This window comes from Panthera pardus, unplaced genomic scaffold, assembly GCF_024362965.1.
Source record: "Panthera pardus isolate Hobbes unplaced genomic scaffold, ASM2436296v1 HiC_scaffold_25, whole genome shotgun sequence".
Lineage (NCBI taxonomy): Eukaryota > Metazoa > Chordata > Mammalia > Carnivora > Felidae > Panthera > Panthera pardus.
The window spans coordinates 27,597,330-27,615,817 of record NW_026526821.1 but is presented as its reverse complement, the minus strand read 5'-3'; the positions used below and the strand labels follow the sequence as shown (position 1 = coordinate 27,615,817).

Sequence of the window (18,488 nt, the reverse complement as noted above, 5' to 3'; positions counted from 1 at the left end):
AATGGGCTGTCCCCTTGGGAGTGGAGGCATCTTCACTTGACCCACAGTAGGGAGCACTTGCAGCCTGCCCATCTAGGATCCTTCACCCACTGGCACGGAAGGTGCTAGAGGCCAGAACCTGGGCCAGCCCTGCACCCCTCTGTACTCCTGACCCTCTCTGCTTGGCTGCAGCCAGACTCTGCTCTGTGCACCCTTGCCACCCTGCAAACTGCCTGTCCAGTTGCGATTGGCCCAAGAGCATCCTACCCCTCAAGGTGGGCACAGGGGCGCCTAGACGGAGCGAGGACCCCAATGCTCTGTCACGCCTTCGCTCCACCACTGACAGAGGCCAACCTATCAATTTCCTGCTGCAATTCCCAGATGGCTGGGGATCCCGCCTGCGTGTAGGGGTCCCAGCCCACCGCCCTTTCACTCCCTCTCACGACATCATACTCATCCCTTCCTGAAAAGCCATTTTAATTAGCTTACACAGCAGCAAAGAGGGAGCCGTGGGCGATGAACCCGATGGGCTGTGCTTTAGAAACCGCCAGGTCTCTCTCAGGGCTCTGAACAGGACTAGCAGCAGTTCTATAAGAGGCCCCAGGCCTCTGACCGCAAAGGCAGAGAAAAGCCAGCCCCACAACGCCGCTGGCGAAGCGGTGGGCTACACGTGTTCGGCAGACGAGGGTGGTGGAAGCGAGGAGTGTGGACTCACACGAGGCTCTCAGAGATTCCATCCTGCAAGACCTCTGGCCAGGGCCGTGTTTAAGTCTGGGTCAGGCAGAGTTCCGAAGAGCCGAGAGGTCTAGCCAGCAAGCCCCAGAGGGAGGGCAAAGGCACTGGGGCAGATGCAGCCAGGGACAACACGCACTGGGAGCTCAGGCTGCAACATCCCTTGCAAACAAAGCCATCCACGTAGCTCAGAGGCCTTGGTCTCCACAAAGCCTCTGTCTCAGCCAAGCACAACGGGCATCTCCCAGGCCACAAATGAGAGCCAAAGCACCAGCCCTGTCCCACAGCAGCATGGGGATGGATGGGGGGCTGGGTCAGCATGGGACCGGACCATCCTCAGCTAGTGGCAGTTCTGACAGCTGGGGTGGCAAGGAATCCCGTTCACCCGGCAACGGCAGCCCCCACTGGTGTCTCCTGGGCCCTAGAGGATGGGGAGGAGAGAAGGTCATGGCAGTGAAAACAGTGCCCCCGCCCCCAGCCCGCCCTGCTGCTCCATCACACCCTCAAAGCCCTGCACACCCCCACTCCGGCCCTTCGCTCGGGCAGGGCCGCCTGCCACGAATGGCTTTCTTGGCCTCAGCTACCTGGCAGAGGCAGTCAGTTAAGATCTTTCTGGGCTCCCACAGCACCCCTAATTACAGGGTCCCAGTCTATGCTCCCCTAGACCCAGAGCAGGCAAGGGACGTGATGGCTCTCTGCAAATCCTGGGTGGGTCAGCACATTGGCAGCTTAAGAGACGCTCCCTCTGCCTCCGTCTGTCCCGGGGTCCACCCGGATACAACTACGAGCCCCCGACCCCAGGAACTCAGCCCTGATAAACACAGCTGCCTTTGGCGGAGCCCTTCCCTTGCATGCTTTCATCTGGTTTTGAGGACAAGCCTGCAAGACTCCTGCCATCATCTCCATTTCACAGATGAAGAAACTGAGGCTCAGAACAGCCTAACCACACAGCCGGCGTGCACCAGAGCCGGGGACCCGCTCTGCCTCTGAGCCCAGACTGAATCCTCACTCACTGCCCTCTAGGGTGCGGTCAGCAAACTTTTTCTGCAAAGTGCCGCTTCCATCAGGTGTCTGGGGCCATCGGGCCTCGGCCTTTGTAGTGCAAAAGCGGCCACGGACGGTACACAACGAATGCACGTGGCTGTGCTCCCAGAACACGCTGCTTGTGGACGTGAAACTCACGTCTCGCATCATTTTCACGTGTCACACCAAACAAATTCTTTTCTCGATACTTTTCAACCATTTAAAAAATGTAAAAACCGTCCTCACTTTACAAACCGGACGGATCCAGGCAGGGAGTTGGATTTGGCCCAGGGGCTGTTCCCCACTCTGGGGGGAGGCCCACGGGCGCCCCCCCGTCATGCTCCCCAGCCTCTGCTTCCCCCCGCCCGCCCCCAAGACTCACCCCAGGCCCCCAGCGTGGGCCCTTGGTGACCCAGCAGATTTCGGTGTGGCAGACGGTGCAGCGGATCCAGTCACAGCCGTCCTTCTTCTGCACCACGATGCGGCACTGTGGGCAGTGCATGGCCTCGCCCTGCTGCAGCATGGACTGGGGCACGGCAGGTGCCAGCCTTCAGCCGGGCTGGGGCGGCTGCCGGCCAGAGCCCTCCCTGACCCCTGGCCCACCGCAGGGACAAACCGGCTGGCCCTCTGGGGGTGTGGGGTCACTCTCCTACGCTCTTCTGCCTTTTGTAGACGTGCTCCCCACCGCTCACCCCCTGACCGCTTGTCCTAACCAGTCCCGCTTCTGGATGGCAGTGACGCCAGAAAGGGGTCGGAGCCTCTGTCCAGGGCTGTATGAACCACAGCCCTTTCTGAGAACCGAGAAGCCCCCAACCCGCGGACCGAACCCTCCCAGAACCCAAATCCCCAGGCCTCAGCCTTGACCCTGCCTCACCCTGAGCATCTCTGTTGTCTGCCTGGCGGCCACATCGTTCTGGGCCCGCAGGGCCAGGTCGTCCTGGTACTCCTTGCAGTTCATCTGCTCGTGGATGGCCTGTGGCGGGCGAGGGGCTCGATGTGAGAAGGCTCCAGACCAGTCTGGAGAGACCAGAGACGGGCATCGTCTCGTCTGGTCTCGAGACCAGTCTCGTTAGGGGTCAACCACTGAGACGATGAGGGCGGGGAGCGGCCTGAGGTCAGGGTCCGGCAAGACTCAGTCTGGGTTTGGGGTCCGGGCTCAATTCAGGACAGGGGTTGAGCATCAGTCTGGGGTCAGGGGCGGGTTGGTGTGTGACTAGGAGGCCAGGGTCAGGGCTCAGTTTCGGGCCGAGGCTCAGGCTAGGCTGAGGTTCCATCGAGAGCCAGGGCTTGGTCCAAGGGTTAGGCTCAGTTTGGGGCCCGGACCAGGCCCCGCCATCGACATGCGGCTGTCCGTGGTGAAATGACCAGGCTGGGGTCACAGCTCCCTTCCCAGGAGAACAAGCACCGAGGTGCAGTGAGCTCCTGGCAGGACTAGGGTGACTGCACAGCGTGGGCCCCTGTCCCCACCTTACACAGCAGGCAGTTGACGTGGAAGCACACTGGGCAGGTAAACTCGTTGACATCATCCTCAAAGAAGCACCATCCCTTACAGTCCGGGGTCTTGCAGTGGTAGCTGAAGGCACTGCGGTTTTCTGCGATGGAGACGCCCAGGTCCAGAAATCGCTGGTAATCCTCGGGGGGCAGCAGCTGCCGAGAGGCCACAACCTTGTTTGCTCAGGGTTCAGAACAGCTGACGAGGGCCCTCCCAGCCACCAAATATCCTCCAGGAAGCCCTCGACCCAGGAAGTCCAACCCAGCCCTGCTCAGTGTTTAAAAACTCCATTCAAGGGGCGCCCGGGTGGCTCAGTTGGTTAAACATCCAACTTTGGCTCGGGTCATGATCTCACGGTTCGTGGGATTGAGCCCTGCATCGGGCTCTGTGCTAACAGCTCAGAGCCTGGAGCCTGCTTCGGATTCTGTGTCTCCCTCTCTCTCTCTCTGCCCTTCCCCTGCTGGCACTCTGTCTCTTTCTCTCTCAAAAATACATAAAAGCATTAAAAAAAAAATTTTTTTTTTTAAATAAAAACTCCATTCAAAAAGTGGATTAGAAGTCCTGGAGATGGACAGTGGTGATAGGTGCACAACAATGTGAGTGTACTTAATGCCACAGACCTGTACACTTAACATGGTAAAAATGGGGGGAGAAAAGAAAAGAAAAACAGTAAAAATAGGAAATTCTGTTATGTATATTCTACAATTTTTTTTAAAAAAAAGGAAAAATGAACAAAAATAATAACCAGCAATGCTGGCGAAGATGTGGTTAAAATAGTATCCTGGTACATCACACTGGGAGACAGCCGTGTGGCAATTATGTTTCAACAAAACTTCTCTGACCCTTTAGGACTCACTCCCCATCTACAGGTTCATCCCAAGAAAATAATGTACAAGAAGAGACACCATTCAAAAAGTTCTTGAAGCATTCATTACAAACTGAGAAACTGGAATTATTAAGAGAAGAGATATAAGCAGGATACATGCCATAGAGATTTATAATAATCCTCAGAAAAGTTCTATAGCAACATAGCAAAAGGTGTATCTATGCTGGTCACAAGTAAAAATCATGCCTACATTCCCCATGTTGATTGGGGGCTGGTTACGAGAGTTACGTCTGTCAAAATTCACCCAAATGCATGCTTACAATGGGCGCTTTTTATTGCCTGCAAAGTTCACCTTAGTAAAGCTGATTTAAAAAGGAATAAAATCATGTCTGCCCACGGACACCAAGGGAAACGGAAAAAATGTATCCGGGGATTTTCTGGGATGCGGGGGTTGTGGGTGACTTTTCTCTTTGATTTCTGTTCCGGTTCTATGTGGTTTAGGCATGTTTTTTGTAAAGATAAACTCCACTGCGTCACCCTGCTGATCTCTGCCCCTTTCTCCCTCTGCCACACCTGAGCATTCTGAGTCTTGGGTCAACTCCCAAGGCCTCTGGGGAAGCACGGGGCCCTGCGGCCCCCTGGAAGGAGCTCTGGCCCCATCACGATGCCCTTGGCAGGGGTGGACCTCAAGGGAAAAACCCCTGGATGATGACTATGGGTGCCGGGACATCTGGAAGGACCCTATGTCTGGGGGCCTTTCCAGGCCCGAGTGAGAAGGCCTCAGCAACCACCCAGAGCCGCCCTTCCCCGGTGCCCCACAGACAACAGATAAAAATGAGGCTGTTCTTGGATGTGGGGAGAAGTTCCCCAAATTCTACCCTTTCTGCCTCCCCTTTTGGAGCAGAGGTAGACCCCTTGGGCTCCAGGAAATACGTGGTGCAGTCAGGGACGTTCTCGGAAGCAGGATCCTAAGGGAGAGGCAGGAGGTACAGAGGTCTTACGGATGTGCCTGTTGGGGGGGGGGGTCTCCCATTTGGACCTCAGCCACTTTGACCCTGCCTCCATGTTTTGGTCTGGGAACCCCAAGATGCCCAATTCTGAGAAGGCCAGTCCCGAGCAGTTTAAACACCACGAATCAGGCCCAGCAGTCGATTTTCCAGGTGGGGAAATGGAGACTCCAAGAAGGGTGGGATCTTGATGATAATCATAATAGTAACAGCGAACACACTCGTGCAGACGTGTGCAGCACCGGAATGGATTGCTGAAGAAAGGGCCCTGATTTATTCGTGTCTCCCTGACTCCACACCCTTGGATGGTGCCCTCGCGGGGACTATGGGCTCGAGCATGCTCACGGGGATGGCAGCAAGTAAAAAGAGCAGACACGTGGCAAGCACTCTTGCACTGGAGCTCCCTGCTGGCTGCTCCGGGGCACCCTGGAAGCCACCAGCCCGGGAGCAGGCCTTGGCCAGCCTGCCGGTGGGTGACAGAGCACAGCGGAAACAGGCCCAGCCGCCCCGCCATTGCAAATAAGGCCATCATAAATCAGCCCGTGACAGCTGATCCACCGGCTAAACCCACATGGGACCAGCCAGGCCCAGCTGGAGCTAGAAGAATCATCTGGCTAAGTCCAACCCCGATGACTCACTTGCAGACTCGTGAACTAAATAAACAGTGGTTGTTTGAAGACACTACGTCTGGGATAACTTGTCAGGCGGCAAAAGCAAACGGATACGAGGGCTCACCCATTACTCTGAAGTCTTTTACACACACACTCTACTATATTCTTCGCAACCTTCAAAGAAGCTAACTGCGACCCTAGCTGAGATGAGAAAACCAAGGCACGGGGTGAGGATCTGACCGGAGGTCACCCAGGCCAATGGCCCCAGAATTTCCCCATTCTAATGGCTCTGCTGTCTTTCCTTCCCAAGAGTGCTTTCTTTACCACCTACTTCCCCCAAGTCCCGTCCTGTTCACTGCTTGGCCCTCAGCAGCCCACACAGAAGGCTCCGGATAAATGTGTGCTGAGACCGGTGCCCCCAACCCCATCCCCCCCTGCCAGCTCAGGGTGCGCCCTCCGCCCCTGGCCTTACCGCCCGGATCTCCCTCTCCAGCAGCTTGCCCGAGCACGAGTACGTGTTGTCAATGAAGGGGCAGGAGACCTCGGCCTCCTGGCTGTTGCGGATGGTGCCCTGCAGACACTCCCTGGAGGGGGTGAAGGGCGGGAGGGGGAGGTTAGGGTCATCTGAACCCCATCCACCTGGATTCCACCCCTCATGTAGTGAGGCCTGACCCCAGGCGGGCTTCTCTTCAATTCCCCTCTTCCTTCATATCCCTCCCATAAACCCATCTCCAAAGCGTCCACTTCTGTGCACCCCACAGCCACCCCCCATTGCTCTGGTCCAGGCCCCCATCACTCCTTGCCGGAGCAGAGCAGAAGCATCCTTCCTGGGTTCCCTGGGCCCACCTCGCCCTCCGACACCATTCCCAACACACTGGCCTCCGGATCCGCCCAGAACAAACCTGCTCTCCTCACTACGGCTCACAAGAGCCCTGAGGACTTGCCCTCTCGAACTAATCTCTCGGTCCATCTCTGCGCCAGCCACACTGACGCCTGCTTGGCCACAGACAGGCCAGGCACACCGCTGCAGCAGACCCTCCGGTCTCTGCTCAAATGCTACCCCCTTAGGGGTTCTCCTGACCTGCTCCTGGAGCAGGGCCCCTGTTCTTTGATCAGAATCCACTAATCACAATCCGCTGGTGCTTAGCATTTGACACAATTTACAATTCCATCAGCGATTAGTCGATTAATATCAGACTCTCTCTACCAGAACGTAAGCTCCAAAGAGGCAGGAACTGAGCTTCTTTGTTCCCTCCTGGATCCCCAGGCCTAGCACAGTCCCTGGCACCCAGGGGCCGTGCGAATGTCCGCTGCGTGAAGGCGGACATGGTCTGCACAGCCCAGGACCGGTGGCCTGGCGGAGCCTCAGAGAAGGACGGTCTGCCCACCAGCCAGGCGGAGAGCGGGGCTGGCTCAGTCTGCCGGCGCTAGGGCCTCAGTGCCCTTGGCTGGGCCTGCCGCAGAGAGCGGCAAAGGGCGCAGGCTCTGGAACCAGAATGCCTGAGCAGTGTGGCCTTGAGCAAGCGGCTGGCCTCCGAACCTCACATTCCCCCTCTGCAAAATGGGGAGACAGCGCCTACCTCGCAGGTTTTTGTGAGCGTCCAATGAGATGTAAGCGCACAGGCCCCACCCACTCTCAGCCCTCCGGTAATCGGCGGCTGCGACAAACGCTGCGTTGCTGGGGGTGGGGTTGGGGGCCGCACCTGCAGAAGGCGTGCAGACACTCACGCAGCACCACGGCATCGCCGGGCGCCAGCACCAAGTAGCACACGGGGCACTCGGTGGGCTCGGTGTTCAGCACCAGGCTCCTCTGATCCAGCTGGACGTGTTGCAGGTAGTTTCCCTCCTGCTGCTGCTGCTTCCGCTGGGCACACGGGGCGGGGCCGCGGGGCGGGTCAGGGTCTCGGGGGAGGGTCAGACCAGGAAGGGGGCAGGACCAGGGGGGCCAGGTCAGACCCCGGAGGCGGGGCAAAGCTGGGGGAGAGTCAGGATCCCTGGGTGGGGGTGGAGGTGGCCTGGCAGTGGGCGGGAGACGAGATGATGGGAAGGATGGGGCCAGGGCAGGAGGGGAGGCGGGGAAGCCAATGACAGGAGGCGGGCCAGGCAGAGGCAGGTTGGAGCTGCAACCAGGGGTCAAGCCACGAGAGGGAGTGATGGCAATAGTGAAGGGAAGGAGCTAGGGTCTGAGGGGGTAGTCTGGGGGTCTTAAGAGGGTTCACATCCCCGCCCAGAAGCAGGGCGGGGGGTGGTGGAGTCGGAGCCCGTCAAGGTCACAGAGTGGGTCAGGGGTATGGGGGTGGTGATAAAGCTAGAGAGCAAAGCAAGACCGGAGAGAGGACGGGGTCTGGGCCAAGGTTGTAGGTAAGACCACGAATGAGGTCACGGCTGGGGTGGGGCAAGGGCAGCACTGGGTCCGAGGAGAAAGCAGGTGGGGGGCATCCAATCAGAATGGGGGACACTCAGGGTCTGGCATCTGTGTAATCAGGGCTTGTGTCAGGATCGGGGGGCATAACTACGGAAGGGGCAGGACAGAGGGCGGGGCCAATCTTACAGGGAGCAGTGAAGGGCCCGGTCCAGGCTCCTAGGAAGTCAGGGGTGAACCCCAACAGGGAGGGAGGGGGTCGGGAGTAGCAGGGTCCAGGGTGAGGTCATGTCTAAGTGGAGCAGTAACTATCACAGGTGGATAAGGGGAAGGTGGATACGAGCGTGGTCGGAAACAGGGTGCGGGAGTCACAGCCTGGGGCAGTCGTGTGCACAGTGGGTGTGTGTCAAAGCTAGGGGCGGAGCCACAGCCGAAGTGGGGGCGGGGCATGTGATCACAGCCTGGGACCAGGGTCTCAGCACTTAAGACCTCCAGGAGAGGGCGGGCCACAGTCAAGTGCGGGGTCAACAGCAGCGGGGGGGTCAGGAGGGGGCAAGGCAGCCACGGGGTTGGAGCGGCAATGCGGAGGTGCCTCCCGTCCCACCGTACGCCTCCCCGCCCGGTCCACAGGTGTTTGGTCCGAGGCCGCCGCGCCCACCTGCTGGTACTGGCGCAGCGCCTCCTCCTCGCCCGCCAGGCGCGCTCTCTCCTCCTCGTCCGGCTGGTACGAGGCGGGAACCTGGTAGGCCTCAGGCCGCGCCCGGCAGCACATCTCGCAGCCAGGCCTCGTGGGCTTGTTAATGAAGGTGCAGCCGGGGCACTGCCAGCCCACCTGGGGGCAGAGTCGGAGGGTGTGGGGCTGAGCACCGCGCGGGGAGGGGTCCGGGAGCGTGGAGGCGGAGTCGGGGGCGGGGCGCGCGGTCAAGGGCGCGCGCGGTGGGGGTGGCTTACCGGCGGGGGTTCGGGCGCGGCTTCGGGCTGGCCCCGCCCCGGCTCCTGAGGGGCTCCGGGCTTGGTGGGGGCTGGCTCCAGGGGGCCCCGGGGCTGAAGCGTGAGGTCCTTGAAGCCCAGATCTAGGGAGGAGGATTTAGGGCGTGGCAGATCCACGCAGCCCACTTGGCGCACATTCTGTGCCAGCCGCGCGCCCCGCACAGCTCCGCTCCTCGGTCCTCTCCCTCCTCCCTGGGGGAGTCTCCAGCTCGGTTCGCCAGGTGAGCCCAGACCTGGCTGAGTGTCGGGCTCCCACAAAGTCAGAGTCCCTCCTCCACCCGTGAATGCTCCCGCGTGCTCCCGGGTTAAAACCCCGCCGCCTAAAGACAGGCCTCCTATGCTCAAGTTATGCACCTAGAGGGACAAACACTTCTGTCCTGCTCCTGCTAAATCCTGAATCTGCATCCATTCATGAAGGGCCATCGGACAGAAAAGCGGAAAAAAAAAAAAAACTGGCTGGAGTCTTCAAGTATCAGGACAGTCACAGGAAGACTAGGGCACCAAAGACTGAAAGACCCTGGGAGACACGACGCCACGGCCAGGTCTCCTGCTATAAAGGACATTAGTGAGACAACTGGTCAAATCTGGGTAACGTGTGGATTAGATAACAGTACTTTAGCATTGTTGGTTTCCTAAATTTGGTAGCTGTATGTGGTAATGTAAGAAAATGACCCTATTTTAAAGAAAATGCACACTGAAATTTTTAGGGGAGAGGGACATCATGTCTGCACTTCAGAACCGTTCAGAAAACAGAAGTATTTATGCATATAAAAACAGTTGTGTATAGAGAATGATAAAGCAAAGCAGTTGTGGTGAAATGTTAATATTTGGGGGAATACACGCAAAAGGTCCTTGGGAATTTGTTATGCAATTCTTTGTACAACTTTGCAACTTTTCTGTCTGTCTGAACTATTTCCAGATAAAAATTTTAAAAATTGAGAATAAATGCTATCATTATCATGGTATCCAATTTACAGATTTAGAAACTGAGGAGTGGAGACAGGAAGGGACTGGCCCAAGGTCACACAGCTGATAAATGCTGGGGCCGGGGGCTGGACTCAGCCCCTCTCCCCCAGACCACCGGCTCCAGAAATGGCTCCCTCCTGGGGTGTCCTTTGTGCACTATGGATAAGGTCCTCCTGGTGAGAGTTCCTGACCAAAAGTCCACGGACTCTGCTCCCTCTTGCCCTGCGACCTCAGATGAGTCCCGTGCCACTCAGAGGCAGAGTCTCACCTTCCAGCATCCGCAACTGCCTCTCCCGCTGCAGCTCCTGAGGGTTAAGTGAGGTGTTGCAGGCTGACAGCAGGTAGAGGTAGGCGCTGTCCCCATTCCGCCGCACCCCATGGGAGTGCAGGGTTTCCTGGTCCCGGGCCAGCCGCTGCCCAATGACCCACTGCTGTAGGACGGGTGGAAAGCCGTAGTCCAGGAATACCTGGCGGGGACACGGAGAGAGGGAGAGGGGAAAGGGAGGACCAGAGTAAAGAGAAGTGGACGTAAAATGGGAAGCGTCTGCCCTGATGTTTCGCTTTCGTGTACCCCCTCCACTTCCGCCTGCACCCCCCCCCCCCCAACTCACCATGTCCTTGAGGGAGGCCACGGTCATGTCCGGACGCACTGTGAGCCAGATGGTGACTGTGTGCATCTGAGCATCCTCCACACTCACCCACAGCCTGCGGAGAAGGTCACAGGTCCAACCTCAGCCACCAGCTGCTGGCACGTACCTGTCTGCACGCTTGTGCACGCAGCTGCACGTGTACATATACACGCGCACGCGCCCACAGACGTCCAGTCTGGGTTAGGGGGCCTTTCCTGGATTCCCGCAGCCCTGTGCTTCCTCCTGAATCAGAACCCGCTGCTTAAACCCCTGCGGTGGCTCCACGCTCTTCTGAGAATCCAATCCGGACTCACTGCGGCACACGGGGGCCTCCGTGATCCGGGCCCCTCCCTACTCTCCAGCCTCCTGTCATTCCCTCCTTTGCTCTTTAGCCAAACCACCAATCGTTGTTATTTACTATATGCCACGATGCTTCAAAGCACTTAATATGTTTCTTTTTTTAATTTTTTTAAACATTTATTTATTATTGAGAGATAGAGCATGAGCAGGGGAGGGGCAGAGAGAGGAGGAGACACAGAATCCGAAGCAGGCTCCGGGCTCTGAGCTGTCAGCACAGAACCCGATGTGGGGCTTGAACGCACAAACCGCGAGATCATGACCTGAGTCAAAGTCGGACGCTTAACCGACTGAGCCACCCAGGCGCCCCAGCACTTAGTATGTTTTAGCCCATTTAATCCTCTCCACAAACCCAGGAGGCAGATACTGTTGTCACTGCTGTTTTACAGACAAAAACACGAGGCACGGACAGGTTACGCTGAGGTTACCAAGTAACACTGAGACTGTGAGAGGCAGGACTTCAACCCAGTGTTATTCCAGAGAAACACCAGCTTTCTCACGGAAGGACCCTTCAACATTTCTGGAAGGTCAAAAGCATGAAAGGGAAGGGCTACGATGAAAAAAACCAGAACTGGATCCCAAAGGAAACAGACACATCAGAGCACAGAACAAGAACAGCAAGAAATAATCAGTAAATGAGGACGAGTTCCTGGAAATGTACAAAGTGACTCCGGACTAACCTAACCTTTAGATCCAACTACAAGTTCACAAGAAAAACTGGAGATACTTAAATGACACCCCAAGGTGGCAGTTAATAAATCCAGCATGTGGGGGAATTCTGGAGGTCCAAGACCAAGGTTCTTAAATTAATGGCATAAAAATAAAGAGGAGGAATTAAAAAGACAAGATTAAGAAAGGATACATGTCGGGGCACCTGGGTGGCTCAGTCGGTTGAGCGTCCAACTCCAGCTCAGGTCATGGTCTCGCAGTTCATGGGTTCGAGCCCCGCATCGGGCTCTGTGCTAACAAACAGCTCAGAGCCTGGAGCCTGCTTCGGATTCTGTGTCTCCCTCTCTCTGCCCCTTCCCTGCTCATGCTCTGTCTCTCAAAAATAAATAAATGTTTAAAAAAAAAAAGAAAGAAAGAAAGGATCCGTGTAGATCTTCTCTGGCTCCTAATTGGAATAAGCCAACTATAAAAACTGTCAATGAGATAATCAGGGAAATTATACTATAAACTGTATTAGGGGATTTTAAGGGATTATTCTTAATTTTTTAGATGTGATAATGGTATTGAGGTTAATAAGCAAGTCATAGGGAGGTAATGTACAGGCATGGTGACTATCGTTAACATTTCTGCCTCATGTATCTGAATACTGCAGGCAATAAATCCTAAAAGCTCTCATTGCAAAAAAAAAATAATAATAAGGGCGGCTGGCTGGCTCAGTTGGTAGAGCATGTGACTCTCAATCCCAGGGTGGTGAGTTCAAACCCCATGTGGGGTATAGAGAATACTTAAAAAAATAATACGTAAGTATGTGAGGCAATGGATGTTAACTTACTGTGTTCATCACTGCACAATTACACACATGTACCAAGTCATTATGTTGTTCATCTAAACTGGTTCTGAGACTCGATTTCCAACGTGTGGATGGGAAGAGGGAGGCTCCTGCAATTCTCAGGCACCAGCAGGGCGTCCTCCATTTCAACTCAATTCTGACCCGATCTACCCAGAAACAGCAGCAGTGTCCGCAGCTTGCGGGCTCAGTCCTACGAGACCGCCCCCTCTTAAATGGCAGTCGTAAGCCGGTACTGAGTCATCGGATACAGAATCGGGAGTTCCAACAGCCCACTCCTGGGATTCCATTAATTTGCTAGAGCAGTTCACGGAACTCAAACATTTTGCTTACGAGACCACTGGTTTGTTATGGAAGGACATAATTCGGGGACAGCCCGATGGAAGAATCTGGAAGAGATGCACAGTGCGAGGCACACCATCTGGGAAAGGGTGGTAGCTTCCCTGCCCTCTGGAGTGCTCTAGCGTCCCCAGATCTCCACGTGTTCACCAACCCAGAAGCTCTCTGAACCCCGCCCTTTTCAGTTTTTATGAAAATCTCATTACATAGGCGTGACTGATGAAACCATTGCCACTGGGGACTGATTCTACCTCCAGTCCCCGTCCCCTCCCAGGAGGTCAGGGGGATGGGACTGAACACTCCAACCCTCTAATCACACTGGCTGGTTTCTCTGGTGAGCAGCGGCCCCCATCCTTAAGTGATCTAGGGAGGTTCCAAAGGTCACCTCATTTGCACAACAAAAGGCATCTTTACCACTCAAAAAATGTAAGAAGTTCCAAGGAGCTCTGTGCCAGGAAAGGACAAAGACCAAGAAAATATTCCTTATTATAAATCACAATATCACAACACCTTAAACTAATACAATGTCCTGTGTCCATTATAGCTCGGTAAAACTCAAAAAGAAGATTGAGCACGAATGTTCACAGCATCATTATTCACGTTAGCCCCAAAGCGGGAAAACCCCAAATGTCCATCAAATGATTAATAGAGAAAATGTGGTATATTCGTACAATAGATTACCATCGAGCAACAGAAAGGAATAAAGTTCTGATACGCGCCACCACACGGATGAATCGAGAAAACGTGATGCTAAGTGAAAGAAGCCGGACACAAGAGGCCACGTGTGGTATGATTCCATTTCTGCGAAATGTCCAGACTAGGCAAGTCCCTGGAGATAAAAGTAGATTCGCGGCTGCCTAAGGCTGGGGTTGGGGAAAGGGAGGGAGATGAGCAGAGACTACAAATAAAAGCACGGACCGGGGTCCTTTACAAGGCGATAGAAAGTTACTAGGCAGCAATGAAAAAGCAGGTGGGGGGGGGGGGAAGATAAGCACCACGATTCACTGAGTGAGTGCCATGTGCCAGGCATTGTGCTAAGCATTCCGAGAGCCATTCAGTCTCCTGGGGAAAGATGACCAGCCTCCGTTTTCCCTTGCCTCTACTTGCTAACAGAAACCCTGAGTTCTAGTTGGATGCCTGGTCGTGTTTCGCAGCCTCCCTTCAAGCCGAGCGTGGCTGTGAGAATACCTTCTGGTCCACAGGAATTGAGTGGAAGAAGTGTGTGCAACTCTCTGAGCTGTGCCCTCAAGGGTGGGAGCGGGGGTCCCTCTTCCCTTCTGCAGAGGCCGCTTTTGGCCAACAGGCTTGAATGGCAACTTGAGTAAGACAGACAGAAGGGGCCACATCACCGCGCTGAATGCAAACAGGCTCATTAAGCGACCCACCTCGAAATATCCCTAAGCCCCCGCTGACAAAGGGGTCACTCACACCAGGCACAGTGGCCAAAAAAGGGGAAACTCCAAACGTCCCCATATTTTCTCATTCTCCCCTGTAGCTTTAGCCCTCCACAGACAGTCCCTGCTTTGCTGTCCTGCCCACCGCTCCCTGGTGATGTCTTCAATACAGTTCTATCTCTTTTGTTCTGCGCCTGCACAGCCAGCTTCTACCCAATTGGGTCGCCCCGCATTTGGGGGCCCCCCATCTGGCTGGGAGACACCACACCTTCCTCCCTACCGGCAAGAATGCTGATGGGATGGCCGGAGCTGGAACAGCCATTTTAGACCATGAAGCGAACCGCAGAATGGAGCCCATGAATGGCAGAGCAACAAGACAGAAGCCTGACTCTCCGGGGACCTACAGGAAGCACAGCCCCCACATACAGACTGCCTGCCATCAAATTTATTTATGCCACCGTTACTATGTTTTTTCTGTTATATGAGGACTAACATTCTATATGTGTTGGTTTTTTTTTTTAATGTTTACTTATTTTTGAAAGAGAGAGAGACAGAGCACAAGCAGGGGAAGGGCAGAGAGAGAGGGAGACACAGAATACCCAGCAGGCTCCAGGCTCTGAGCTGTCAGCACAGAACCCAACACCGGGCTCGAACTCGCAAACCACGAGATCGTGACCTGAGCCGAAGTCGGACACTTAACCGACTGAGCCACCCGGGTGCCCCGAGGACTAACATTCTAATACACCTTCTAACAATCCTATGAGATGGCTTACTATTATTGCCTCATTTTTAAAATCAAAAAACCTCTGAAAATTCTGAGAGGTGAAGTGACTTGCTATAGATCTCACAGTGGATGACAGACAGAGCTCGGGTTTGAAGCTAGGTCTCCTGACACCAGAACCTGCCATTAAGAATAACTGGTGAGAGGGGAGCCTGGGTGGCTCAGTCGGTTGAGCGTCCGACTTCGGCTCAGGTCATGATCTCACGGTCCGTGAGTTCGAGCCCCGCGTCAGGCTCTGTGGTGACAGCTTGGAGCCTGAAGCCTGCTTCGGATACCGTGTTTCCGTCTCTCTCTGCCCCTTCCCCACTCATGCTCTGTCTCTCAAAGATGAATAAACATTAAAAAATTTTTTAAAAGGAGAATAACCAGCAAGAATATACTGCGGCCCACTGGGTTTCAGGAAGCCCTAAGACCTAGGCCAGTCATGCCCTCCTCACCTGATGTCCTGTGTTGGGGAGACCTCAGGCTTCAGTTGCACACTCAGGGGCACCCGTTGCTCTGCCAGCCAGATGGCACACTGCACTGCCACGTGTTCATCCCCGCCTGCCACTGCTCGGGTGAGTCTCAGGGCCATCTCCTCGGCTGAAATCCAGTACAATGGAAGCAGGTTAGCACACGGTTTATTTTCCAGGAGCTGGGGGAGAGGGAGGTGGTGGTCCCTTGCACCTACTGCTTCCTCTGTCTCCCTGGTGAACTCCTACATATCCTTCAGCACCCAGCTTAAAAGTCCCTTTCTCTGATACTCCCCATTCCCCCTCCCTGTTCATGTAGTTCTATTTGTCCTTCAGACTCCCAGGCCCCCAAACTTCCATTCATTTATGTGACAAGGATTTACTGAGCTCCTACTGTGTACCAGCCACTGTCCCAGAAACTGGGATTCGGCAGTGAATAAGATAAACGGGTCCCTGTGCTGATGGACCTCCCGGCCCAGCAAGGAGATAGACAACAGAAAAAAATTCAGGTTGTGATCCACACTGGCAAGGAAATAAACAGCATAAGGAGATCAGGGAAGGCCTCTAGGAGGAGGGGACACTGAAGCGGAGACCAGGAGAAGCTAGATGTGTCCAAACCCAGTTAGGGAAGAGTATTCCAGGTGGAGAGAAAGGTCAGGGCAAAGGTCTTGAGCCAGAAATGATTGGATGGGAACAGAAAGAAGCCAGTGGGGCTCCATCAGAATGAACAAGGGGGTGAATGGGGTAAGACTGTGAGGTCAGTGAAGCCAGAAGGGAACTGTGGGCTAACCGAGGGCTCTGGCCTAAGAACACAGAGGGACACAGGGTGGGTTTTGAGCAGGGTGATGACATGACCTGACATTTTCTACAATGCTGGGTGGAGGGGGGCAAGAGGGGGCGCAAGGACCCCTGGTATTTAGGTCAACTAAGATCTGTCTCCTGCACCAGCCTGAGAGATCTCCTGTGTTCTCTGGGAGCTCTCCACCCCCATCACAACACAGTGCTGGCTCGTGGTGGCCTCAGGGACACGCCATAGTTGAAGGACCAGCCCCTGGAAGCAACCAGGCCCCAAAGAAGGAAACTGAGGGGCAGGTGGATAGAGGGAGGGTGCGGTTAAAGTCACCTTTCCCACCCTTCAAGGCAGGGGAGGCCAGGTCCTGCTGGGGCCCACCGCCTAAAGGAAGTTTCCCAGCCGCTTCCAGGCTGTGCCCACCTTTCTTGGTCTTCTCGTCCATCTGGCGTGGTTGAGCCCATGCCCCCAGGCGGGGGCAGCAGCTGCGGAGAAATGCTATCCCTGGGTCACCTGGGAGAGGGCGGATGACCACAAGTAATTCAGTCCCGGCCGGTGGCCTCCGGCCCGGCCCGAACCCTCTTTATGCCTTGGTGTCCCCGGATGGAATCGGGTAACATCACAAGCACCGGAGACCGGGTATGGGAACCGGCTGGGACCCTGCGTGGGAGATGAAAGGGCAAAGGGCACCGAGCCAAGCCCACAATGGGCGACAGAGGAAGCAGAACAGACCTGGTGCAGGGATGAGGGTGACGCCGCACAGCCGGGCGCTGTTAGTCCCTGGGGAGGGCCCTCCCCCCAACTTCTCGCTTCTGGGAACACCCCTGGCGCCGAGGATTGCAGCCACACTCCCTCCCCTGCGGGGCGGCCCCAGACAGTCGGGAGGGGAGGGGAGCAGCTACAGCGAAAGGGAAAGTGAAAGTGGAGGCCCCGGAAGTGGGGCAGCAGACTGTCGGGACATCCGGACACCCTCCCCCCCAACCGCCCGGCACACCCGGCGGCGACTGGCACCTACGCAGTCCCCGGCGGCGCCCGCCCTGCGCCGGGGTCGCGGTGGTCCGGGGTGCTCAAGGACCTTGACCGGGGTGACCCCTGTTGGGCTGATCCGGGACTCCCCGACCCTCACTCACCCGGCAGGCCGCGCCCGCACCGCCGCGGGAAGGGGCGGGGGGCGGGTCTGGAGGGGAGGGGAGGGGCAGTGGCCGCCGGGGGCGGGGATTGGGCGGTATGGGGGCGGGGCTCAGCCCTGTATACTCACCGGCACCCAGGAGGGTCAGCCCCATCCTCAGCTCCGTTTGCGAAACACAAACCGAGGCTCTATCCCCATTAGGCTGCTTGCTTCTCCTTTTGGCCCCAACAGGGCCCCAGCCCGCTGCCAGACAGTCCCTAGAGTGTAAATCAAACCGCGTCACTCCTCAAAACACTCCCGGTTCTTCCCAACACTCTCATAGCAAAGTAAAAGCCGAGATCCTCTCCACAGCTGCTAACTGTCTCCCCTCCTCTTACTACTTTAAGCCTAAAAAATAAAATAGCCAGTTATTTTCCAAAAAAAAAAAAAAAAAAAAGGTTATTCAGGAATAGCCAAGAGTTGCAGTTTGGGACATTCAAGCTGTGAAAAACCATGGGCAAATCTAACAACGCATAGAAACATTACTGAGATGGAGGGAATTGAGAGACATGTTTTGAGCCAAAGTCCATTGGAGAAAAGCAAGAGTTCAGGGTGATGACACTTTCTCATTGGCTGAGTTACAGAGGTAGTGAATTTCTTGTAGGAGATCCAATGCACATCTTTTCCCTGTTGGGCTTGTAGTTGAGTCTTTCCTGTTGAGGACTCTGTTGGGGTATGTAATTGACAATCCTTCCCGTAATCGACCTCCCCAGTGGTACCTGTCAGAGCTCCCCTTCCTGGATTCCCCACTCCACTTCCGGGAGGAATGTTCAACCCATGGCTCACTCCACTCAAACCCACTGGCCTCCTAGGTCCTGGAATAAGGCAGACACACTCCACCTCGGGATCTTTGCATGTGCCATAACCCCAGTATCGTCATGACTTGCTCTCTCCCTTTAGTTTAGTCGTTACCCAAAACCCTTCCCTGTTCACTCTATCTGAAATTTCATATACCCACATACATCCAGCATTTAATTTTTTTTAATGTTTATTTCCTGAGAGAGACAGACAGAAAGACAGACAGAGTGTGAGCGGGGAGGAGCAGAGAGAGAGGGAGACACAGAATCCAAAGCA

At 55.4% G+C, this 18,488-nt stretch overlaps 1 protein-coding gene across 6 annotated transcripts; it reads right to left on the bottom strand.

Annotated features, from left to right (window-relative positions):
- Window positions 1-439: 439 nt before the first annotated feature.
- RBCK1 (RANBP2-type and C3HC4-type zinc finger containing 1) lies at window positions 440-17,414 on the bottom strand. 6 transcript variants are annotated; one of them, XM_019458898.2, is made up of 13 exons: window positions 17,377-17,414; window positions 16,670-16,759; window positions 15,442-15,586; window positions 10,600-10,693; window positions 10,257-10,455; window positions 8,984-9,105; window positions 8,691-8,864; window positions 7,374-7,534; window positions 6,143-6,254; window positions 3,202-3,381; window positions 2,609-2,707; window positions 2,117-2,260; window positions 440-1,132 (listed from the first exon to the last, which is right to left on the bottom strand). In XM_019458898.2, the coding sequence occupies exons 2-13, from the start codon at window positions 16,689-16,691 to the stop codon at window positions 1,052-1,054; spliced, it is 1,533 nt and encodes a 510-aa protein (XP_019314443.2). In that variant the 5' UTR covers window positions 16,692-16,759; window positions 17,377-17,414; the 3' UTR covers window positions 440-1,051. The 6 variants fall into 6 exon arrangements, with proteins under 6 accessions (XP_019314443.2, XP_019314442.2, XP_019314440.2 ...); XM_019458897.2 differs by lacking the exon at window positions 17,377-17,414 and adding an exon at window positions 17,258-17,370; XM_019458895.2 differs by lacking the exon at window positions 17,377-17,414 and adding an exon at window positions 17,262-17,370.
- Between the last annotated feature and the right edge of the window lie 1,074 nt (window positions 17,415-18,488).